Source organism: Onychomys torridus, chromosome 16, assembly GCF_903995425.1.
Source record: "Onychomys torridus chromosome 16, mOncTor1.1, whole genome shotgun sequence".
Classification (NCBI taxonomy): domain Eukaryota; kingdom Metazoa; phylum Chordata; class Mammalia; order Rodentia; family Cricetidae; genus Onychomys; species Onychomys torridus.
In genome coordinates, this window is record NC_050458.1 from 66,176,354 (window position 1) to 66,200,456 (window position 24,103).

At 54.5% G+C, this 24,103-nt stretch overlaps 1 protein-coding gene across 1 annotated transcript; it reads right to left on the minus strand.

Annotated features, from left to right (window-relative positions):
- Positions 1-611: 611 nt before the first annotated feature.
- On the minus strand, positions 612-20,856 carry Krt80 (keratin 80). The gene is made up of 9 exons (XM_036208864.1): positions 20,454-20,856; positions 15,253-15,461; positions 10,887-10,947; positions 10,520-10,615; positions 3,840-4,004; positions 3,309-3,434; positions 2,581-2,801; positions 1,777-1,832; positions 612-1,651 (listed from the first exon to the last, which is right to left on the minus strand). Exons 1-9 carry the CDS (start codon positions 20,751-20,753, stop codon positions 1,527-1,529), a joined length of 1,359 nt encoding a protein of 452 aa, XP_036064757.1. The 5' UTR covers positions 20,754-20,856; the 3' UTR covers positions 612-1,526.
- Between the last annotated feature and the right edge of the window lie 3,247 nt (positions 20,857-24,103).

Sequence of the window (24,103 nt, forward strand, 5' to 3'; positions counted from 1 at the left end):
GCCCAAGTCAGCCAATCAAGTAGGTGGCTGGAATGAGTTCTCTAAAACCCTGATAGTACGCACAGCGCTGACCATGCAGAAACAGGAAGGGAGGAAATAAGTTAAAAGCCACATAAGTTATGAAAAAATAATATATACTTTCTGTATTTCATGTCCCCACTGGGGGTTTGCTCCCTTGGGAACCGGTAAGCAGCCTGAGAGAAAGCAGTAGTGAGCATCCGCTTTGGGGGCTCAGAGTTGAGTATATCGCTGAGTTCCTTGGCCTGGGAGAGCTGCTAACCCACTAGCATCCCCTGCAGGCTTGGCGGGCCAGGGGCCTTGTTGAACACCTTGTCTTGGAGAATGAGATGAAGGGATGGGAGACAGCCAGGAGAGGAGGTGAGGCACGGGCCAGGACACGGGTGTGAGGGGAAGAAAGGAGGAGAGAAGGAGGCTGGCACTGCTGTGCCCTGTAAGCCCCAGAGCTGAGAGCCAAGGGTAGGATGTGGGCATCTCTGGCCAAGTCTGGATGTCCTTGTGCAGAATGGCTGTCTTGGGTTGAGTCCTTTGAATGCCCTTATTGGGATTTCCTGGACCAATTCAGGGCTAGGAATCTTCTAGATCTCCCCAGGTTTAGCCTTCCCCATGGCCAACCAGAGGCAGGGAGAGTAAGCTTGGAAGAAGGGACGAGGGGAGCAAACTAGGCAGAGTTGGCCCACTGGGTGGAATGTGCTAGATCATTGGCCCTGGGGATAGAACAGAGGTCCTAGGAACAAAGGTAAGGGTTAAGGTTGGAGAGACCTGGGCTGGAGGCAGAGCCCAGACTACAGGATGATGGCACAAGCCAGAACGGCTGGGAGGTGAAGGCAAGGCCTGGTGTCAGGGTGTCTTCCCTGGCTTCTGCTCCTAGGGTGTTGGTTTTGGCCAGAGTAGCTTGGGAGCCTACTTATGGCTGACATCTTAGTCCCCAGAGATCTCCTGAGCCTCTCCGAGACTCAGGGTTCTGCCTAACACACCGGGCCTTCCTTCCCTTGTCCCCCAATACAGTCAGGTGTCTGGGGAGCTGGAGGGCAGGAAAACAAGGAGTCCTCAGCCCCTAGTCTCCAGGCACTCCATGTATGGGACAAGATCCAGTGCATCCTTCACCCCAGGCTGCGGCCTGGCTAGTGAGTGAGGACGGCAGCCTCGGCTCTGAGGCAGCCACGAGGCAAGGCTGAGGCAGAAAGGTCGGGGCAAGCGATGGGCAAGAGGCAAGCACCTTGTCAGAGCTGTGTAGGAAGAGAAGTTTCAGAGGACCGAGGAGGAGACTGACCCCAAGCTCCCCTTTACCAGCCAGGACAGCCTGTGACCAGGAGGTTGGAAGTGGTGAGTGAGAGGCTGATGTGGAACGGAGCTGGGGATGCCCCTTTGCCTTCACTGACCATCCGGAGAAACGAAGCCTCAGCTGGAACCCACCTCAGTTCAGCATCTCCCCTCCCATCCTGGAGACTCCAGGCGACTTTCTCAAGTTTAGCTTAAGTCCCTCCGGCTGCAGTGGGGTCGCCGTCTTACTCAGAAGCCTCTGACTCCTGGGAGTGGTACTTCTCTGACATTTCGGTGATTTTGATCACGGGACCTCTGCGGTTCTTCTTCTTCCGGGAGGGGGTCTTGGAGAGGCCAGACTTGGAGGCAGCTACAGGGGACACAAAGGGTAGGGGAGGAAAGGGGCTGGAGGATTGGAAGTCACACCCATGATGCCTTTGGGGCCACGGCCCCCCCCACCCCGTATGTCCCCGTCCTGGGTCTCGGGGGACTTACTGGTCCTGCATCGGGATTGTACCGCGCTGACCACAGTGGCAGAAGGCAGGTCCATCCTGAGGGAGGAAGACACAGTAGAATGTGAAGGGAACCTAGGATTTTAACCCATTAGGAGTGTGGGCTGAGCTCTGCCAAGTGCAGGGAGGTTCCTGGCTGTCATTCCCAGGCCTGCAGTTGTCCTGTTGTGTGACCTTGGCTAGCCCGCTCTCCTTGTCTCTAGAGCCCTGTCTTGTCTCTGGAGTTTCTAGGGCTTAGGGAGCCGAGGACCCATGGCTGTCCTACTTTTGGCTCCCCAGGGTGTGAGGGAAGGAGAGGCTTGGTGTTTGAAACCCAAACCTGAACTTTAGATAAGCCAGGGTGCCTGTACTCCCCACCTCCCACCTCCCCTCCCAGGTTGGTTCCATGGGGCCACAGTCCCTTCTTCACTGTGCATAGATAGCGAACACAGCTGAGCACTTAAAAACAAACAAACAAACAAACGGATATCCACCTTGAACTTGTAAAAAAAAATTGTGTGTGTGTGCCATTACATGTGTGTGGAAGTCTGAGGACAACTTGAGACTTAGTTCTCTCCTTCCACCATGTGGTTGCCAGGGATAGAGCTCAGATTGGGAGGCACTGAGCCATCTCACTTGTCCGACTCATATGGCTTCCCCACAGGTGAGCCATACTTATCATTAGCCCACTTTCCGGCTGGACTAGCAGCCACGCAGAGCTAGGTCCCAGCAGTCGGTGACTAGGTCAGGCTGGACAGCAGGCCTGTCGGGTGCCAGGTTACTGCCCAGCTCTCACCCCACCCCTCACCGGCTTTCTTCTCCTTCCACCAGCTTGTGGTAGGTGGCGATCTCGATATCTAGAGCCAGCTTGGTGTTCATGAGATCCTGGTACTTGCGCAGCTGCCAGGCCATGTCCTGTTTGGCCTTCTGCAGGGCAGCCTCCAGCTGGGCCAGCTTGTCCTTGGCGTCCTGGAAGGCCAGCTCACCCTGCTCCTCAGCCACCTTGATGTTTTCCTCCAGTTTCAGACACTGCAGGCAGGAGGCAGTGGTTAGGAGAAGGGGTGGGCCCAGGCTGAGGCTGCCACTGCCCGAGTGTGTGTTGTGTAGCTAAGCGACACCATTTCTAGGTGTGGTGATGGGTTGCAATGTGCTTAGAGGGACTCGCTTGGACCTGAAGAGTAGGGAAGACCCACAAGCCGCGCAAAGGAGTCCCTGTTGGAAGCTGAGACTTGACCTCATTCTTCCCTTTCTGTATGATTGATTAGGCTTGGGCAAGGGTGAGGGCCTGGTTGTGCATGGTGGGGATCTTTCTGATAACCCAGTAGCTCTGGGTGTTTTACAGAAGGCATTTCTGTGCAGAACCCACACGTTCCACCATAGCAGACCATGTTCCTCTTTCTTGGCAGGTTATGAAATTGAGGCTAGAATAGACCTGCTCAGGACCACTTGGCCAGGTCTTGTGTGCGTATTCAGTGTGACTGGGTGTGAGTGTCTCTATTCCCTAAGTCCCCACGGGCCCTTCAGATGCTTTCTCACATGGCTCTTGATGGAGAGGATCTGAGACCGAAGTTTCTGGATGCGCACATTGAGGTCTGCGATCTCACAGCGGCTGCTCTGGAGGCAGCTCCCGAACTCTGCTGAGCGGGCAGCTCGCTCCTCCAGCTGCAGGGGTGTGGAAGAGGGATGGTGAAGTCTGATGCAGCCCCCTCAGCATCCCCCCAGCCTCATCTCTACAGTCCATTCCCACCTCCTTCTCCAGCCCCATATATTCCCCTGGTGTTGTCTTCCTCCTGACTGCCCTGGGTAAGCTATGCCCACACTTGGCTGGTATGGCAACCTGTGACCCTCCAGGAGAACACCATGCACCCCACACACCCCCTGCTGCCCCCCCTCCGAGCCCTGCAGGAGCTGGCTCTCACATTTCCCATGCTGCCTGTGGACTGAATGCTGCAATCCTCCCTGTGTATGCTCCCCACTGCTCCTCAGAGAATCTCAGGGCCCAGAGCCACAAGGTCTCAGCCACTTCCTTTCTGGTCCTTCCTGCCCCCTGCACGGTCGGCCCCTGACCTGGCTCCGTGAATAGGCTTCAGCCTCCTCTAGGCTTCGAGCAGCGATGACGTCATACTGTGCCTTCACCTCCTCCACGATGCCACTCAGGTCGATGTGGCAGCGGCTGTCCAGGCCCACGGTCACCGACACGTCCTTCACTTGGGCCGTCAGGTCTTTCAGCTCCTGTCAGCACAGAAGTGGGAGGCTCAGGACTGGTGGGGGAGGACTCAGGGTCTCTCAGCCACCCACAGTCCCTTTGTCCCCTCAGGAGGTGGAGACTATGCTCCATGCTGCCACTTCCCAGGAAGTCTGTCTGACAGGGGTGGCTCTGGCTTTCATACTCAGGCTGGAACCCCTCTTCCTGGTTGGTGGGAAAGGCCCGGGGGCCCTGGCTGGTGTTGAGGTGGAGGAGGGGACAGGGCCCTCCACTGTCTATTGCTCTCTGCCTCCCCATTGGATAGAGAGCCCCAAGGGTCTAGGAGGGTCTCTTTGAGCTGTGGGCCCCCACATCATCTATGTTTGCTGAATAGACATTGGACCAGAGAGGATGGAGAAGGATGCTAGCCATGGTGAGCTAGAGACTGGTGAATCCTTGGGAAAATGGGCTCAAGATGCTCCAGACCCAGAGGTACTTGCTATCAGCCATTTGTCCCCAGAACTCACTGGAATTAGTAAAGCTCTTCCTTGTACTCCAGGCCTGTGCCACAAGTCCTGGGAGTTCATCCTTCCCTGATCATGGGTGGTGGCGGAGGCAATCACTGGGGAGCCGAGTTCTACCTGACCACCTGTGCTCCCTGTTGCCCTGGGAGCCCCGAGGAACTAAGCTGTCTAGCTGTCTTTGGAGCCCCAGGCCTTCCTTCTACTGTCCTAACTGACTTTCCCGTGGGAAAGCATAGGGCTAGATAGAGAGACAAGTGGGAACTGGGGTCTCTCAGGGGCTGCAAAGTGTTGCCACAAGCCTGGGCTGCTTCCTCTGGAGGTGCTAAATAACAACCCAGGCTTTGTGGGGCCTGGGGATGGGAGGAGGAGGAGCTAACTGTGAGTGTGACAACAGAGTGTGGCTTCCAGCACTCCTCACAGAGAGGTGAGTCAGCTGGCCACAGGGGCAGGCAGGCAGCCAGGCAGAGGTGGCTGTGGCTGTGGCTCACTTTGCTGTGGCACACTCTGTGGGTATAGAGCCTGGACCACTGCCTCTGCTGGCATCCACAGACCTCTGTCTCTCCTGTCGGTCACCACTCTCTCCTGCCAGTGTCTCCCACTGCTGACAGCCTTGTTCCCTTTAAAAAACTCCAGAGTCAGCATCCTAACAGGAGGAGTGGACAGAAACTGACGTGTATCACTACAAGTCTTTAGTTGTCTACTCCGTTTTTTTTTTTCCTTACAATTTTTCTTATTGAGAATGCAGAGTCCCTCAGGGTCTGAATTTTATCCTGTGCATCAGCCTGTGTAACACGCCCTTCAGTTTGTTCCTGGCTCCCTGTAAGCTGGCACTTGGATCTAGAGGCTTGCTTAGGTCCTGGTTCAGCTGGTTTGCTCATGGCCACTCACCTTGACCTTGGTACACCACATTTGGGACACCCCCTGCTCCGCCCCCCACTCATCTTTATGCCTAGAGAGGCTGTGGTTTCTGTCCCTGGCAGGGGCTGGAACTTCTTCCCTGTGGCTTGTATCCTAGTGAACATAAAGATTCAGATGGACTGTATGGACAGTGGGGGTGCCTTTGCCTGCAAGCTTGCGCATTAGCACCTTCTAGAAAAGGAAGCTTGAGTGCCGCAAGCATTCTGGAGGCCCCTCTTGAGCTGGCAGGACCAAGCTCAGGGCTTAGTACCCGTGGGTATCTTTGATTGATCTTCAGATGAACTGAATATAAGTCTCTGGGCAAAGGCAGACTGAAGCCTTGACTGGAATCAGGCCAGTGGTCACCGCAGACCCACCATCACACCAGCATGTAAATGGGCACCTGCTGGGACAGCTTCAGAAATGTGATTCTGGGGATCCCCTGGTGGGCAGGCTGTGGAGATCAGTGAGTAAGGATCATGGATTTAGCCCCACACCATCCAGCCCAGGCCTGACTTGGCATCTGGCCCAGGAAAGTCCAGAGCATGGCCAGGAGATGCTACAAAGGACCAGTCTTCCCTGTTGGGGACAAGGGATAGCCAACACTAATGCGCCACCTCAGACCCTTTCTGAAAAGAAGCAGGTGAAGGCGGGAGTTAGATAAACAGCAGGAAGTGATGTTCAGAACAGCTGCGTGCCTGTCCAGACATGCTGGCCCCTCCGGGAAGGAGGGTATAACAATGCTCACTTGTGTGGTGAGGTGCCACCTTGGGGTGGGCCCCTGACACCCCAAGTTGGTGAGAATTGCACCATAGTACAGTTTAGAGTTTCCCTAGGGAGCTGGAGTTGGAGGAGACTGCTGTGTGTACATGGGGGCAGTGAGTAGACAGTGGCTTTCCTGGGGAAGCTGAGTGTTGCTTGGTAAAACTGCTCTGTATTCTGAATGCCTCCACCACTGAGTCATTGGATAACTCTGATCAGGTTTTCAAACCCACCCGAGCCTCTGTCTGTGAAGTGGGTGCAAGGCCAGAGCTAGGAACAGTTAATGCTTTTTATATGTTTACTCCATGGCAGACATTATTCTAAGTGCTTTAGGATCTATTAAGAAATAATTTCCGGGCTGGGGAGGTGGCTAAGTGAGTAACGCACTTGCTAGGCAAATGTGAGGACCTGAGTTCGAATCCCTAGAGCCCATGGAAAGCTGAGCACCTTAGCTTCCATCCCCCTGCTCCTAAGGGATGGGAGATGGGAGACACAGACAAAAGTGTCCCTGGAAGATGGAGGGCCAGCTAGACCATCATACTCAGCTTTGAACAACAAAGAGAGACTGTCTCAACAAGGAGAAAGGTGAGGCTTCTCCTAGGGTTATCATCTGACCTCCATAATCACACACACACACACACACACACACACACACACACACACACACACACACACCAACACAGTGCAGTATTTATCTTCTTCAATTTTATAAATGGGGAGGCTGAGGCATGAAGAGATTGAAGCAGCCTGCTACGGTTCCTATATACCAAGCCAGATGTTAAATCTGAGCTGTCCTAAAACCTGTACTCACTTTATTATTATCCAAATCCACGGAGTTTTCATGAACATTCTGCTCTAATCTCCCTGGAACCAGGGCTTCTGGGTGTGGCAGGCAGTATTCTTGCTGGATGCATGTGGGTCCCATGCATACCGCAGATCTAGCCAGGGGGAATCATCCAGCCATCTGGGAAGGGCCTTGTAGACCTCTTGCTATCCATTCCCTGGTGCTGGAGAGAGGGGATGGCTCCCTTTTCACTGGGACATTGATGGGATGTAGATCTATATCTCAAGGCTTTTCTGATCAGATCCAAAGTTGAAACCCAAGTATTCAGCCTTCCGGGGGCTACCCACAATCCACTGTGCTTCCGTGTCATGAGAGGGAGCTGTGGTCTGTATCTCCCTTTGCTCAGGCCTGCTCTGTCCAGGTAGGAGGCCACTCATTATCAGTGGCCTTGGAACATGTGGGAAGGAATTCATCTGCCTGAGACGAACCACTGTGAGTGTAAAATGTGCTCCAGACTTTAAACTTTTTAAGTGAGTGTCTTGTTTCTTTTTGTTGTTGAGGTGGGCCTCTTGCACCCTCTCTGGCCTGGAAGCCACCATGTAGAGGAGGGCCTTGAACCTTTATTCCTTCTGCCTCTCTCTTCTGAGTATTGCCCTGTCATGCCTGACTCTGAGCATTTAGTAAGAGAAAAAAAAAAAAGTAAAACAGTCCACTAATATTTATATTGATTACCAAGCAAACTACTCATGTTTTGTATATATAGGGTTAAGGGAAATATGTTATTAAAATAATTTTATCTCCTTTTTTGGGGAGGGCAGTGCTAGAGGTCAAGTCTAAGGTCTCCTGATGCCGGGGAAACACTCTACCAAAAAGCTATAGTCCAGCCCAGCATATTATTTTAGACATGGCTTCAAGAAAGCACCCACATGTGATTTTATTTCCCTCAGGCAATAATGGCTTGGGGGCTCATTGGCATCTTTTTTTGGCCAAGGGTCAATGTTGTCTTCTCAGGGTACAGAGGTATATGGATGGAGTGGATCATAAGGCCCACACCTCAGTGCCCAACTGAAGGGATACCTTGTTGCTCAGAAAGGTGGTAGCAACCATGTACAGTTCCCCTCTGTGGTCACCTGTTTCTCAGAGGATTCAGCCAAACACAGATGGGGTAAAATTGCCTCTCTATTGAACATGTGCAGGCTGCTTCCCTGGCCATTGGTCCCTAAAACAATATGATGGAGAACTGCTATTTACACTGTATTTGGTAGTGTAAGGACCTTTACAATTCAGGGGAGGAGGTGCCCAGGTCACATGCAAACAATGTATGTGCAACTTTATGTGAGAGACTTGAGCATCAGATGATTTGGGTATCTGTAGGAGTCTTGCAAGTGATGATCAAGGATGCTGTGGTACTTTGAATAAGAATGGCCCCCATAGGCTCATATATTTGAGTGCTTAGTCATGGGGAGTAGCATTATTTGAGAAGGATTAGGAGGTGTGGCCTTGTCGGAGGAAGTATATCCAGTTAGGTTACTGGAGGTGGATTTTGAGATTTCAAAAGCCCAGACCAGGTCCAGTTCTCTCTCTCTGCTTGAAGATCAGGATGTAAAACTCTCAGCTACTTCTCTGGTACCATGCCTGCTGCCATGCCTCCCTGTTCCCCGCATCATGGTAATGAACTAACTTCTGAAACTGTAAGCAAACCTCTAGTTAAATGCTTTCTTTTATGAATTCCTTGGTCACAGCAGTAGAACACAGTGACTAAGACAGAAGTCAAGGGACTCCACAGCACTGACTGTGCCCATCTGTCTCAGAGCCCAGGCCCTGTGTGTGCCAAGTCTGCTGGCTGTCACTGGCCTGCGACTCCCAGCCTGCCCCATTCACTCCCCTGCTGTGGAACTTTGTACAGCCTTCCCGTTGGGCTAGACTGTTCCTCTCTTAGATTCAGCTTGCTTGTACCCTCAGATCCCTAGCCATGCCTCTGAGGCTCCCCTTTGCTCTTTAGCTTGATGAAACCATGCATCTCTTTGTCTCTGTGAGCCTCTCACCCTCTGGAGTGGCCTTGTTCAGATGTGCTTGCTGGCTTATTAGCTGAGTTGTGCCCTCCTCAGAGGAGAAACTTGTCTCATTTAGGAGGTGACATAAATCTGCACTTAGTAGGTATAGAGTGAACACTTGAATGGGTTAGTTCACACCATACCCATGCCAGGCTGCTCCTGTTCTTCTCCTTGACTTACAGATTTGGGAAAGGAGGCACACAGAGGTGATACAGCTCGGCCAACATGACAGAAATGATAAAAAGGAGGAATCAGAGCAGGGACCAAGAGCTGTGGCTCCATCTGTGTGGAGTTCACAGGCCCGGCTATTGGGAAAGGGCCAGAAAGTCTCTTGGGCGTATCTCTGGCAATGCATGGGTCTGTTGGTTACGGCCAGCCTCCTTCTGCCTGGGTCTCAGCTGCAGGGCCTCTACCTTGGCTTAGAGCTCTGAGTTTGCTTGGCATTGTGGAACTAGGTTCTGAAGCACTGGCCCACACCAAGCCAAAGGGAGCTTGGGCGGAGCAAGCTATCTGTAAGCATGGAGCCTCGGGCAGCCCACAGGGTGTGGTCTGGTTATGGAGGACTATGCTAGGCAGAGTGCTTTTCTGTGCTGCTGGTGAGGTGAGCTGTGACTTTGCCTTCTTACTGTTCCCAAGGGTGGGGCTTCTCTGCTCTGCTCCATCCCGGGGCTACACATGGCTGTCGGTCCCATAGGGGTCCTGGGTTGCAGAGCCTGTTGGAGGTCTCCCCTAGCAAGCTGGGTAGCTGTGCTCAGAAGTCTGCGTGGCAGAAGTCTGCTTAGCCTGTGGCAGTGGCTGACCCTGCACCAACCTTGGCTTCATTGCTGTGGCTTGTACCAGTTGTTGGCAGCATGCAGGCTTTAGAGCCCCTCCACCCCAGCAATGGCTCTCTCTGTTCCTTGCTAGACTGTAGACACTTGTGTAAGATCACCCTGTACCCCCCACTCCTGAGACAGGTGATATGGAGAGAGAGTGAGAGGCCATGGTAGGATGCCCAGGAGGGTATGTGTTCCCAAAGAGCCGGGTCCTTGCTGGGCCACTGTTCCCCAGGCTCAGCTGAGGACCTAGGAGATAGATGGGGATACGTTCTGGAAGCTTCTCTGTCTCATTTGCCATATCATTTTAGATTGTGCTGAAGCCCATCCTGAGTCTTCCCCGTCTTGGCCAAGAGTGGGAGAGGGTAAAAACGCATGCCCATAAGGGCTAGAAGTAGTACTATGGGTTGGACTACAGGTCCTAAAGGGGGCTCAGTCCAAGTAGGATGCGTATTCAAGGCCCACAGTACTGATCCCTACCAGTGCCTTTGGTCTCTGTTTGCCAGCATTCCAGCAAACATGACGATGGTTCCCTCAAAGAGAGTGACTTCGGGAACTCCGCCCCTGTGTCATGAAATGTGTGGGTCCTTGACACTCAGAGAGGAGGGCACTTGAGAAGGTGTGATGTCACTGGCTGGAAGTAGTGAGTGCTAAACATTCCTCCCATTGCATCCCTTGCCCCGGAAGCAGCGAGCACTTGGCTCCATGAGGACCTTGTTCTCTCACCTGCTCATAGACAGTTCTCATCAGCTCTACGAAGCTCTGCAGGCCTTTCAGCTTGGTTTCCAGTTCAGTTCGTCGAAGACACTCGGCATCCAGGTCCTGGAGTTGGGAGTGGAGGTGAGAGATGGAGATTAAAAAAGCCAGGGCTCAGGGCAGGAGTTGGGTGGGATAGCTTTTGTGGAGGGAGATGGTACCCAGAGGAAATCTGCCTCTGAGCCTGGGCCTGCCCCTCTCTCTGTCTATTGGTCCTGCAGCCCAGGTACCTGAGAGCTTTGCTTAGGTATCAAGGAAAGTGGGACAATGCTGGAGACAAGGGCAGAGGATCATGGCAGAGGGCCATGATGGAGGGCCCTAGGCATTGAGTAGTTACCTTCTTCAGCTGGACGAAGGTGAACTCCAGGTCTGTGCGCTTGGCGATCTCATCCTCGTACCTGTGGGGAGAGATGTTCCCCCTTCAGTAATGTTGTGGTATGTGGGGTGGGGTTAACTGTTGTTTTGTGATGGGCCCAGGTCTCTGCTAGACTTTCCTATGCTTTATGACAATTAGAGAAGGTGGCTGTTCCGGATGTGGTGGCATACACCTGTAATTCTCACACTTGGGAGGCAAAGACAGGATTCTATAAGCTTGAGGCCAACCTGGACTGCGTGTGCTAGGCTATTCAGGGCTATGTAGCAAGGCCCTGTCTTAAGCAAACAATACAAAACAAAATCAGACCAGAAAACTTCGCTCTTCCTTTGGTGGACATAATCTCAGGTCTTCTAAGACACCCCCTCCCTCCCCTGTAACTCCCAGCAGTGGCTGCCCACTTCCTGGCTCTGCTGCACAGTCCTCTGGGAAGCCTCCTTGAGCACCCCTCTCATGGTGGCTTCTTTCTCCCTTGACCCCCAGAATTACAAGTCCAGGTGGGCCATGCCTGTGGTCTGTCGTCTCCCAGCACCCTGCTCACTTCTCTCTTCCCTGGGTCCGCCTGTTTCCTGCAGCCTGTTCTTGCTCCTTGGCTTGGCTAGAGGATAGACACCATCTTGTTCTGTGACCTCCAAAGGGAGGCAGGGAGAGAGGTCTCCAGTATGCTTAGCAGCACCTGATTTTTCCCAGCCTCGCTTGCTTCCTGTGTCTAAGGCTGTACAGGGGGCTGCTGGAGCCTGCCCTGTGATAATGACAGTGATGCACGACCTGTCTATGGCATGTTACAAAGTTTAACTCTCTTCCATGTTGCTTCCCTCCTGAGTCAGGCTCACCCTGGGTTTGCACAAAGGACAGTGCTGGGTGGGGTTAGGATCCTTTGGTTCCTCGTCTTATCCTCTCCTTTCTGTTAAGGCATTGGTTTTGGTATCCCATAGGGTGGATGGCATCTACCAGCCTTAGGTGTCCTGCACAAGCCCTTGAGGACAGCCCCAGGGGGTGGACATGGAAGTGGGTTAGTGTCTTCTCTCCAGGAATGCCTGACTCAGAGCTCTAATTAGAGGCACCTGCCCCAGTCCCTGACCTCCCAGCGGGGCAAGTGTCACAGTAGCCCTGTCAACTGATGGGATCCACATGTATTCTGAAGGGGAGGGGACCTAAGAACGACAGTGTTCACAGGACATCTCGGGCTATGGGCTGCCTTTGGCCTTGTCTTGTCTTCTAGGAATCTCTGAGGGTCTTGGTCATGATGGGACTGGACAGGGGACATGCATCAGGGGGATCAAAATGCTTCAGAAGTCCTGACTACAGGCAGGAATGTTTATGTGTGTGCACCAGGTACTGAGGACTCCCTTCCCCTGTGCCCCCTAGCCCCCTCTCCTGTGACCCTCAGAACTTCCAGCTGGGGAGGGCCTCAGGGTCCTGTGTTACAGTGAAAGGTATAGAAGACCTCTAAGAGTGCTGGCTGAGCAGGGAGCTCAAATGCTAGCCCCCTTGCTGAAGAGCTACAGGACTCGGTTCCAGCACTTACGTGTGTATGTGTTCTTTGGCCGTGACAGTGGAAATGTCATGAGGACTGAAAGTGTTTGCTCCAGGTCTCACACTCATGACCACTTGAACCTTTGCCATGGCCTCCCACATAAAGCCTTTGGAAGCCCTGTGGAGACTGGGGCTGGCTCTCTGAGCATCATAACTAGCCTTCAGGGTAGTCTGACGCAGGCATGTTTCTTATTGGAATCTCAGAGGCCCTGTGAAGTGCCCTTGTCTTGGGGCTGAAGCCAGGGAGCCCCTTATCTTGTCTAAATGCAGGTCAGTACCCGCCTTCCTCTGGGTAGCAGAATCCGCCAACTTTGGGGAGGCATCTGGTGAGACCCCTGGGTACCGGGTCCCTGCTCAGCCCTTTTTGCCCTTCCCATCCTTTGGGTAGCCTCCTTGTCTGCCACCCCTTTTGGATGTTCATATCATCTTGTCTCTCTCACTGTCCCACTAGTTCTTAATTGCTTAAGGCTTAGGAGGAGCCTGTTCCTGGCTGAGCCCTGTGGAGCTGCCTAGCCTCCTGAAAGACGCCTTCATGGGGATGAGGGGCCTTTGCTTCTAGGCTGCTTCAGGCAGACCCTCTGGGGACCTGGGAGACATATGTATCAGGACTTTGAGGGCAGCCAAATGGCCGCCCAGTAGGAAAGGATACTAGGAGAGTGGGAGCAGGTCCTGCCTAGGACCTAGAGGTGGCCTCCAGGTGGGCCAATGCCTGAGCCCCTGGCTAATGGCCCAGCAAGACCTGGCACTGGGTTCTAGTCTGGGGCTGGTATCCAGCCTCCCTGAAGCTCTTGCTATTCATTCCCAGCTTTCCGGTGAGTTGGAAGAGCCCCTTCCTCAAGGGGTGTACAGCTTGCCTCTGCATGCTCCATCCTGCTGTCTGACGCTCAGCTAGATGCAGCCCCTCGTTACACTCCCAACCACACACTTATGGGGCTCTGTGGCAGCCCTAAGTCTTCTACTGTGTGGGCTTGGGCTCGTTGCTTTCCCTTGCTGGGTCTCTGCTTTGTTCTCAGTAACTAGAAGTTGGACTAGCCTGATCTTAGAGATCTCTGGTACTCCAGTGCTTGGAAGTCTCCATCTCCACCACAAGGCTCAGGTGATGCCTACCTCCTGTCCCACCCCCAATCTGCCAGCCACCAGTCTGCCAGCCACCAGCTCCCGAACCTGTTCTCAGGCCCTTAGACTGTCACCACTGCCAACACCCCCCTGGAACTTGTTTATTTCTGGGAGCAAGACTGAGATCATCGCTCTGCAGAGGCAAGGCATAGCCTCTCCCTGTCAGGGCTCCACCCTACAGCACCAGCCTCAGCTCTGGCCTGCAGACCAAGAACTCCTGAAACCCCTCCGTAAGAGCACGCCTGTTCTTCTCCTCCCCAGGGAAGAGAGAGCAGCCCGAGGCAGACAGGAAGTGGGTCAGCGGCTAGGTGACAGCAGCCAGCAATGCCTGAAAGGTACTCAGCTGCGGGTTCCCAGGGATGCCATGCTGCTCTGCCGTGGCCACTGACAGTGGCGATTTTGGTTAGTAGGTCTTGCCTTGTGCCTCCTCTGAGGCTCTCAGACCTATTAGGGACCAGTGAAATGGGCTGCTGCTTCTGGTGAGCAGGTGTTGGGCAGTTCCCAATGATCCGATGCCCACATGGCTTTCCTAGGACTTGGGAGGGCAAGGCTCTCTGGGAGAGGGGGCCTCCATAGTGAGCGCCAGCTTAGGAGCCTGGGTTTCCTATCTTCTGCTCTGCCTTGCTGCTCCTAGAATACAGCTGGTTCTGCCTCTGATTGGTAGGGTGTGGGCCACACTGCAAGACCAGGATCAGCCATGCTTGGTTCCCCAGCCCCTGCCCCATCCTGGGTGGGGTTGGGGGGGTACTCAGAGATATAAGCTATCTGCTCATCCTGGGGGACTTGCCCACTGGGTGATCTTAGAGAGGGTCGCCCCTCCTCTGGGCCTCCCAAGTGCTCATTCTGCCTTCCTAGGCTGGCCAGATCGGTTCAGCCAATGTTGGTCAACTTCAACCTTCTAGGGGACAGAAAAATCACTGCCAGGTGCAAGCTGAACAACCTGAACTCTGGTTAGTGTCAGTCGCTGTGTCCATTCACTCAGGAGGAAACAGAGGTCAGTAGACTGTGCTTGTCTGAAGCCGCAAAGATAGGACGAACATTTCCAACTTCGTGCCTAGGCTGGGCTTGTAACTACTTGGTGGTGCTTGCCATCTGTCCCTCTGTCCCAGTAGCTGTGAAAGCATCATGTGGGCAGGGAGGGGCTATCTTTTCCTCATCTCTCAGGTCCCCCAGCTACCTTGATGCCTAGCAGCACTACCTCCAGGAGGTTGCTGCTTTGTGAAGGTAAGCCCTGTCCTGTCTGTCCCCTGCCTGCAATACTGTACTTCTCTCTCCTTTCCAGAGACCAGGCTCAACAACCACAGCATGATGCAGAGCACGGTCCTTCCGCCACTTTGCTAGAGGCAAGACATCCCATCCTAGGGCAGTGCACAGGAGCTGGCACGTTTGCAGGCTCAGGAGGGGCTGCCAGAGCCAGGCCTGTGTTGTGCAAGCACGCTATGGCTTAGCTGTAAGCCATTGCAGTGAAAGTTGCTGGATCCTAAGGTTCACGGCTGCAGGTTCATCACTGTACCTGCAGTATTTACCATGGCACATGTGCCATCCTCAAGAATTATATCTAGAGAAGAGCCACGTTCCATCACATCTTTCCTCTTTCTCCAGCTTGGGTGCACCTCCCCAAGCCCAGCCTAGTCCCCACCCTCAGCTTCTACCCCTGGTCCCCAAAGGCGAGACCTACCTGATGCGAAACTCCTCTACTTTCTCCAGCACCTGCAGCAGGTTGGCCTCCAGCTGCCCCCGCTCCTGGCTCACTTTGTGCAGCTCCTCTTGCAGACGGCCCTGGAATGTCTCATAGTGATGGCTGAGGTCGAAGGTAGCTGATCCCTGGCCCTGTAGGAAGCTCCAGCGTGTCTCCAACAGCTGGTTGCGTTGCTCCAGAGCTTGTACCTGCAAGAGCAGGAGGGTACTGAGTAGGTCGTCAGGTGCCACATTGGGTTCCCTGTGAAGGCTAGGGACCCCCAAAGCGGGGCTTTCTGAGACAGGGCAGGTCATCTGCACACAGTCCCGACACTGGCTCCACTCCGTATGCAAAGCCACCTCCAGCTCTCGGCTGGTGAGTGGAAGATGCTGAGATAAGACAGGGTGGAGGTGGGGCCAAGAAGGCTTCCTAGCCTGGGCTGGGCCTCCAATGAAGGAGAGGAGCAGGGGTGCGGAACGCCTGCCTGTCACAGGCTGGGTCTGGGAGAGCCCAGAAATAGGGGCTTGGGGGTATCAGGGTCCTACCTACCTCTCCTCCATGGCAAACCTGATCTCATCTGGCCCTGAAACCCAGCAAGGTGTGCATACTTGGTAATTTAGTGTTAATCCTCCCTACAGACCCAGGCGTGCAGATTCTTTGAGCCTCAGTTTCCCCAGCTAGAAGTCGAGGTCGATAACACTGCCTACCTAAAAGGGCTTTGGGGGCGGGATTGAACATGAGAATGAGCTTGGGAGAGTGGTAATTGCCAATGTGGATCAGGTGCCAGCTGTGCACCAGACTGGTTCCAAGTTCTTCCCATTTCAACTCCTTTGCGGCAACACCCTGTGGAGTGGGTTATTGCTATCAGCCCAGTTTCCAGAGGGGGCACCCGGCCCACAGAGCTGTAAGAACCGCCTGAGGTCACAAAATCAGCAGGCAGCAGAGCCAAGCCCCGCACCTGGGTTTTCATCTGTTTGTTTGTTTTGGGACAGATAGGTCTCATGTATTACAGGCTGGGCTCGAGCTTGTTATAAAGCTGAGGATGACCTTGGTTTCTGGCTCTCCTATCTCTCTTTACCTCTCACGTGCTAAGACCACAGCTCCTGATTTCTGAGGTGCTGGGGGTCTAATCTGGACCTGTATGCACACTAGGCAAACACTCTGCCTACCGAGATGTGTCCCAGTCCTTCTCTGAGATTATTAACCGCTGTAAAGTACCCTTTGTGGGCCAGTGCACTGCCACCTCAGGGGTCAGGGCCTTTCTGCAGTGGTCTTTTCTTCCAGGCAGGGCTAAGGTGACCTTGAAGATGGGGACAGGGAGGTCCCTGAGCCCTTCGGTTTTCTCCAAGCTCTGACCCCCACCCTGTCTTGGACTCCTGCAGAGACACTTACAACCTCTGGACCATAGCCAGGCCCCCAGAAGGCTGCCCACTTCTGTTGTAACCTTGGTTCCCACTGGAGTGCATCCCAGAATGACCTGTCCTCCTGGGGTTTGGGGTCCCCTGCCTTCTTCCATTACGTGTATGCTCCCAGTACCCTCTGAAGGCTGCACCACCCCAGCTCCTCATGTACCATCCCTGTCAGTCTGGGAGCCCTGGGTGGCCACAGAGGGGAGGGATGCCTGGGCCATTCGTGGATGGCAGGAAGCTGTTCTGGCTATGAGGATGCAGTGCTAACTGGATGGTGGTATGTTGAGGTGCTGGCCTTGCTCCCAGGACCACAGTCTGAAAGAGCTGCAGCAAACACTTGACACCTTTGTTTCTGGTAGGGAGGGGAGCAGGAGCATTGGATAGAGGCATAGACTGCGACACTAGTGAGCAGCCATTCCCCTGCCTCACGCCCATCTCTCTGGGAAGTTCTGTGTGACGCTGCCTTAAACCTGTGCCACAAGGAAACAGGTTCAGTGGGACTGGAGGTCAGGAGGGTTCTGCCTTGCTTTGTGTGTGAGTGAGGGAGCGTGTGTGGGGGAGTATTAGCTCACCCCACCTTCCCTCCGTTTTGACTAGCAGGAGCCCTCAGTGTTTACACTGAGGGCGCGGTGAGAGGAGAGAGATGAGGCTCCTACCTCCACCCATGAGCAACCGAGAAACCTTCACACCAGGAAGTTCTTCCCTTAGTCTAACCTCTGTGCTCTATGCTTCAGCACTCTTCTGTGGGGAGATGCTGTGAATTGGGCCAGTGCAGTTGGAGGGCAGTGTGCTCTTGGGGTACCAAGGGCAGCCCCCGCCTTGGGGGAGTCTCTTGTTTCGGTGGGTGCGGATGAAAGCTCAGCTTTAGCTATGACCTGCCTGCTGGGCTCCTCCCTGTGGGAACAGAGGCCTAGGGAGGGTCAGCAAGCCCAGCTCGCCAGAGAAGCCTGTGCAAGTCTCTAGCCTGTACCCCTGCCCTATGGCGGCACAGTGGCAGCCTGAGGGAGGGGGCTCCTTCCCAGAGCAAGTTCCTGGTCTGCCTGCTTCCTCACAGCTGAGGAAACTGAGGCTGGCAGCTTCATGGAGCAGGGTGGGGTTGGACGGGACTTATGGTATGAGATGCATTTCACAGGGACACCAAGTAGCTTTTAGAGTTCTTGGCTGGAGCTGTTACACACCTTGGGGAGAGTCCCGCCACTGAGTCTGCAGGGAGACATTGACAGGGATCCCTGCAGGAAGCCTGGCCTGTGTCTGACGCCGGCAGGGCGGCCATGTCTGAAACCTTTAGAGCTGGCGTGGCCTGCCCCCATCTCCGGGTGTCACCTCGGCTCTTGGTTTCCCAACACAGACTGGGCTTCGGCAGTTTTTCCTCAGCACCCATCACCTAGGCTGTCTGCATGTTGGAGATCCCTGCGGCAGCACCGGTGGATGGTACCATCCCCCTGCCCATCCCTCCTCATCCTTCCCTTGTGGCCTTTAGTTCTCCACTGGCAGAACACAGGCTGACTGTAGCAGAGGCTGGAGTCTGAGGCTCAGAGAGGGTAAGCTACTTATGTAAGGAAACACAGCCCATAAGTGAAGGAAAAGCCTTGGCGGCAGTAGGGCCTCTCCACCAGATGCTACAGGGACCTTCCCTTCCACACACACTGGTTTCTCAGGGCGGCAGTGGGCCCTGAAGCGGGAGGTGAGTGGGTGCTCCTCCCTCTTCTCTGCTCAAAGAGCCTCAGCCTTGCTCTGGGCCTGGAATCCATCTCCTCTACCTTCCCAGCTTGCACCTCTCTCTCTGAAGCCTGAGCTGCACCCCTGCCCTACAAGGAAGATAGTTAGGTCTGGGAGTTCCCTGCTCCAGGCTTATTTACTCCACGTCTTTAGCAAATGATCAGAAAGCTCGCACTATCTACTAGATGTGTTCTGGCTACTTTTCAAACATCTTTCCGTTTGATTGACAGGCTCTCTACACTGCTGTACACCGAGGCCCAGGGAAGTTCAGCAATTCTTCTAAGTGTATACGGCAGGCCGATGGTGGGCCCAGGATTTAAACCCAGTAATAGGGTTCTAATGATTAAGTGGTTGCCTGTTTCTCTGCCCCCCTCCCCACAAGTTTTTGCTTAGCACAGGGCTCCAATAACCAGGGTTCCAAAAGGGCTGGAACCCACAGTTCCCTGCACCCTACTGTGAAGGGCACCCCATCTCAAGGCCAGCTTTGAGAGTTGGGAGGCTGGAGTTCTGCGGAAGAACTTCACAGGCTTGAACCCAGGACCCCAACTGCAACCGCCACGGCTCCTTCCCGGGGTCCACGCCCAGGGCTCCCACCCAGAGCCCACAGCAGTGGCACAGGGTGACATCAGCATTGGCATTTGTTCGAAGGAGAAAAGCCACCCATAGAAGCTAAATTACATAGTTCAGCGAAGCACTCCTTTTAAGGGATTAGCCAGGCTTGTCCAGGAGGCGTCTCTGCAGGGCCTACCTCCCAGGCCATGGGTTCCCTCTGTACAGCCTGGGCTATGGGAAGGGCAGCTTATCCCCTCCCCCAATCTGAGCACCTGAGATGTCAATGGGGAGACTCCAAAGTAGTCAGATGAGTCAGGGACAGGAAGACACCATTGCTGCCTCAGATTCAGATCAAATCTAAACTCTATCGCATGTTGGCTGTGTGACTGTGGGCAAGGCACCTAGCCTCTCTGGTCCTATTGCCTCACCTGTACAGCTGGGAAAACACAGCTGTGGTGGTAATGTTGGCACTGACCTCAGCCTACTTGCTAACTTCCTGTGGGGTTCAGCATCTGGGCCACACAATCACTTTCTTCTCTTACCTCTCTGTATATCCCCACCTCCTCGGGACCCCCAGATGTGCAGAGTCAGAAACCAAGAGCCAGATGAGGACTGGCTAGGGTGGGAGGCTGGACCTCTGCTTCCTTGGAGGTGAGGAAGGCAGTTTCCCTTCTCTGTGTGATGGTCACAAAATGTCTTTCTTTGCAGTTGAGGGAATTGGAGGTAAACCTGTGGAGTGCCCTGTGGTGCCTAGCATACCAGCGTGTGGTTCAGTCCATGCAGCTGTGGCACAGGAAGTAACCTAGCTGGGAGGCTTGCTCACAGAAGTTTCTTGGAGTCACTGAGTGGGTACAGGTTTGGGAGCTAGACAGAACTCGCTGCAGTGAGTCCAGGAGATGTAGGGGCTAAGTTGCTGGGGGCCTGGTCCTTCTACCTAGGTCAGTGCAAAATAGCCCAGCTGTTGGCTGCTGGCTGGACTCTGACACAGTTCCCACATTCCTTTCTCCTGACAAGCCAAAGTACGTCTTTACTCACAGAGCCTCCTTCAGACCCCACACACCCCTTTGGACCTGCTAACCACAATGGCTCTGTGAATGAAAGGGGTAGGCAAGCAGGGCAGCCCGGAGGGAGATGTTTTGGGGCCAGAGGTTTGAGGCATGGGTCAGGAGAGCATCCTTAGCAGTATCTCCCACCCACCTGCCTGGGAAGAGGCCAGCAGGCCACATCTCCACGAGCGGTCCTGAGAAACACTCTCTTGACTACTACAGGGGTATACTGACTCTCGCAAGCCGGTGTCCTTATTCAGATAACCCTCAGAGTCCATCCTGGGGTTTCTTTTGTTCCAGACACCAGGATATATCAGGATTTCTTATCCCATCTCAGCTGGTTTAGCCATGCTGCATCCCCATTGGCTAGGGGCAGGGGTGGGGCATGATGCCTGATGCTCAGGGAACCACCAGCTAGGTCACCTGGAAAGCCTGGCAGCCCTTCTGTGTTGGTGCCCTATCCCACTCAGCTCACCTTGCCAATCAGAGAGGCAAATTTGTCATTGAGGACCTTCATCTCCTCCTTCTCCTGGTTCTTCTGCTGCTGGACAGCTGGGTCCACCTTGAGGTTCAGAGGCACCAGCAGGCTGGAGTTCACAGTCACCTTGGGGATGATGCCAGCTGGCCTACAGCTTGTGAGGCTTCGAGAGCTGAAGCCAGGCCCAGGGAGCCCACAGCTGCCCCATCCTGAGGTCCTAGGCTGGGGGCTGCCCGCAGAGGTCACCTCACAGCCACTGAGGCTGCTGAAGCCGACAACGCAGGAGCGGTAGGCCATGGTGGCCCCCCTGGGCCTGGGAGCCTGAGGGCTCACCAGTGAGCGAGAGAGCTTTGGAGTGGTGGTAGCTACCTCCTGTCACAGCCAAGGCCGGCTGGGGACTGAGGCGCAAACACCTGTTGCATGGTGTTCATTAGCTGCAAGAGGGCGTGGCCCTTCGAAGCCTGACCAACCTGTTAGATGATGTGGCTGCTGCCCCTCCCCCGTGCCACAGCTTTCTGCCTGCCCTACAGGGGATCTGCCTTGTTGAAGGGGCTTGTCACAGTCCCCTACAAGAAGGTCCTAACTAAGGAGAGGCCTGAGGCTGGGCTGGCTGGGTGGGGCAGGGTGGTCAGGGCCAAGAAAGCAAAGTTCCACAGAAAGAAGCAGGGAAGAAAGGCAGCCAGCCAGCCACAGATCGCTGCATACCTGAAGGCTGACGTATCTGGGCTCGCATACTTCTGGAAAAGATGAGGCAAGTGTAGCCCTGAGCTCTGAGGGTAAGATGACTGCCTTGGGCACTGTGCCAGGCTGGCACTGGAGAACAGCCCCTTTATTATTTATTTTCTATCTGTCAGAGTGTCCCTTCTCATGTCCCCTTCCTTCCTGCCCTCGCTCCCTTACTGAGGACCAGCTCCCTAAATAAACCCCACTGACTCAAGGGCTGCAGGAAGCACATGGCCAAGCCAACAGCTCTTGTTTTTGGTGATGTGACATTGGATTGTAGAGTCAGCTTGGCTCACTGGTATAACCTCATCTATGTGGCTAGATTTTATCCTCATCTGAGAAATGGGCTGAAAGTTTTAACCACAAGTCTAGAATAGAGGACCTACTCCAAGTAGCTGGCCTGGGTTCAGAGTCCCCTGAGGGTCTGAGATGGTCTCTAATTGGATTCAGTCCTGCCTCTCGGGTGTCAAGAATCTTCTTCCCCTGCCTTCTCCCCACCCTTCTTCCCATCCCTCTTTGCTGGCTACTCACACACCTACCTTCTTTATGGGAAGTCGGGCACAGAAACCAGACAGCAAGGGGCCTGGGGAACTTCCAAGAGTTACGGAGTCTCTCAGCCCAGGGCCTGGCCAGGTCCAGCTCCTCCTTATCCAGGGATGTCCTCTTCTTTATATTTGCCCCCCTCCCCCAGGTCTGGCACAACCTTTTTGAGCACAGAGAGGAGTATGTCTGTAAAAACTGAGGAGACTCAGCCCCTGTGCAGACCTGAGGCAGACAGTAGTCTTGATGGGGCAGGCTGGCAGAGCCACATCACCTGCCCTGGGCCCCTGCCTGGTTCCCACTCATGGGACACTTCTGGTTTACTTGGACACAAAACCCTGCAGTGGGGTCATGAATCTATCCTGATCCTGGATTCCAGGACCTGCTGCTGTACGTGACTGGGTCCCCAGGACAGTGTTCACCGCACTTCTGCTACTGCAATCTGTGTTCCCCACTCAGCAGCCTGGTGTGGCTGGTATGGCTGCCCTGGCCTCCCACCGTCTTTCCTTGGCCTGGTATCTGAATGGTATGTGGTCAGCCCCCGGTGCTCTTAGGGGGCAGTCGATGGCATCTGGGCTCGGTATGGCCTCAATGCACTCTGATTCCTCACCACAGCCTCCGTTTAAAGTACACACTGACTTCGCCATCCTCAGTACAGAGGGTGGGGTGATGTGCCTGGTCTCGGGGTACTGGCTGTCCTTGGTGACTCTGGATGCCGTGGGGAGGGTCGGGAACAAATGCTGGAGCTGGTTTTGTCTCCCTACTGTTGACCTCAGTCAGGTGTTTTCTCTTAATGCTCACCTCAGCCTGTCGCTTTGACTCTGGCAGGTTCTTGGTAAGCCTCAGAACCCAGACAGGTCCGTTTGTCCCCAGCTGGCAATGAGGGGCTTGTCTCTGGGGCTTTCCTGGGGGGGGGTGCTCTTGCCTCTTTAGAAGAATGGAGGGCATGGTGGCTATGGCTGTGGGACACAGGGAGCACCTGCTGACTCTTCTCAGCCCGGTACTCTCCTTGGGTGCCTGTCTGTAGAGGTGTCTTTGTCCGTCACAGTGTGATCGCCAAACAGGAACAGCAGCAAAAAAGCCCAAAATAAACAGACTCTGTAGTCTGCTCCACCCTACCTCCCTGGTCCTCCCCTGAAGACCTGCCTCTCCACCCCAGGGTGGGCACCCCTCAGGCCTGTCTGATCAGGCTACCTTTGGCCAGAGGCTTTCCCTCTCAGCCAGAGAGGGCATCTATCTGCCTTTGCTGAGCTCAGATAGGACCCTTTCCCAGGCTTGTGAGGAGCCAGGGCTCCAGGGACCGAGTGCCCATCGAAGCAGGAAGCCTGTGGGAGTGAGGGCAGGAGACAGGGGATATTTAGTCCTGTTGGAGAATGCCTGGGTCTTTCCTGGATACTCTCCAGAAATGCTGGCATCTGGGCAATGCCAGCTGGGAAGGATGTGAGAACATGCTGTGGACTTCCGGGACTCTGGAGACCTACTCTTCCATCCTCTAGGTCTCCCTTTATCACTCAGTCCCTGTGACCTCTGACCTCTCCTCCTCACTCTTGCCTGCTTCTCTTCTATGCTGGCTCTCCCTGGCCTTCCTTGGCCTGTCCTCACAGTTAGGGAGGAGAGGCATTTGGCTGGATGGTCTTATGGGAATGGTATTCATCTCTGTGTCATAGTTTCAGTCTCTTCTCTGCCTTGCACTCTTCGGGATGGCCCGAGGCAGGTCCAAGGACTGGCAACCTCTCACTGCTTGCTGGGTGAACATTGCCAGGAGTACTGGCCAGCCTGGGACTCAGCATGCGGGAGTCAGGGTTTGATCAGGAAAGAGAGAGTGTCACAGCCCTGCGTTAGGGCACGATGGGAAGGCCTCCACGGGCCCACTCAGATTCTGTCTTCATGTTGGTTCCTTCAAAAGTGTTCCCAAGCTGTTGGTGACAGAGGGCAGGCACTACCTGCTCAGTGTCTGTTTCTTTCCCTGGGAGCAGGGCTGACCTGAGGCCGCAGGAGAGGCAGAGGATGTGGGAGCATGGCCTTCTGGCCTCTGAGCATCTGTGGCTGTGAGATAGGCATTTCTGAGGATTCCAGAGTGGGGACCGGGGAGCAGAGTGTGGCTTTGGGAAGGATGCAGGGCACAGAAGGGGTGGAGAGGTGAGGCCCCTTCTGTATACCAGGCAAGCTTTATACACTCTTGGCAGAGGCACCGTCTAGTCCAGGAGCTCTGGGCCACCTTCCGGGAGGAGCCCGAGGCCTGGAGGAAGAGGAACTGTGGGGGTGGGGGAGAGGGAAGGTGCCCCACACACAAGCTGGGAGGTGCAAATCTGTGTGGGATGGTGACCGTGGTGACAAAAGCTGGCATTACTGGAGTGTTGTAGGTGGAACTCAGAGGAACCATG

Excerpts from the sequence above, each read along its gene's own strand:
- Krt80 (XM_036208864.1), bottom strand. The coding sequence starts at position 20,753 with ATGGCCTACCGCTCCTGCGTTGTCGGCTTCAGCAGCCTCAGTGGCTGT. Across the intron at positions 10,948-15,252 it reads GTAGAGGAGTTTCGCATCAG|GTACGAGGATGAGATCGCCA; the intron begins GTAGGTCTCGCC and ends CTCTCCCCACAG. Across the intron at positions 4,005-10,519 it reads TGAGAACTGTCTATGAGCAG|GAGCTGAAAGACCTGACGGC; the intron begins GTGAGAGAACAA and ends CTGTGCTGACAG.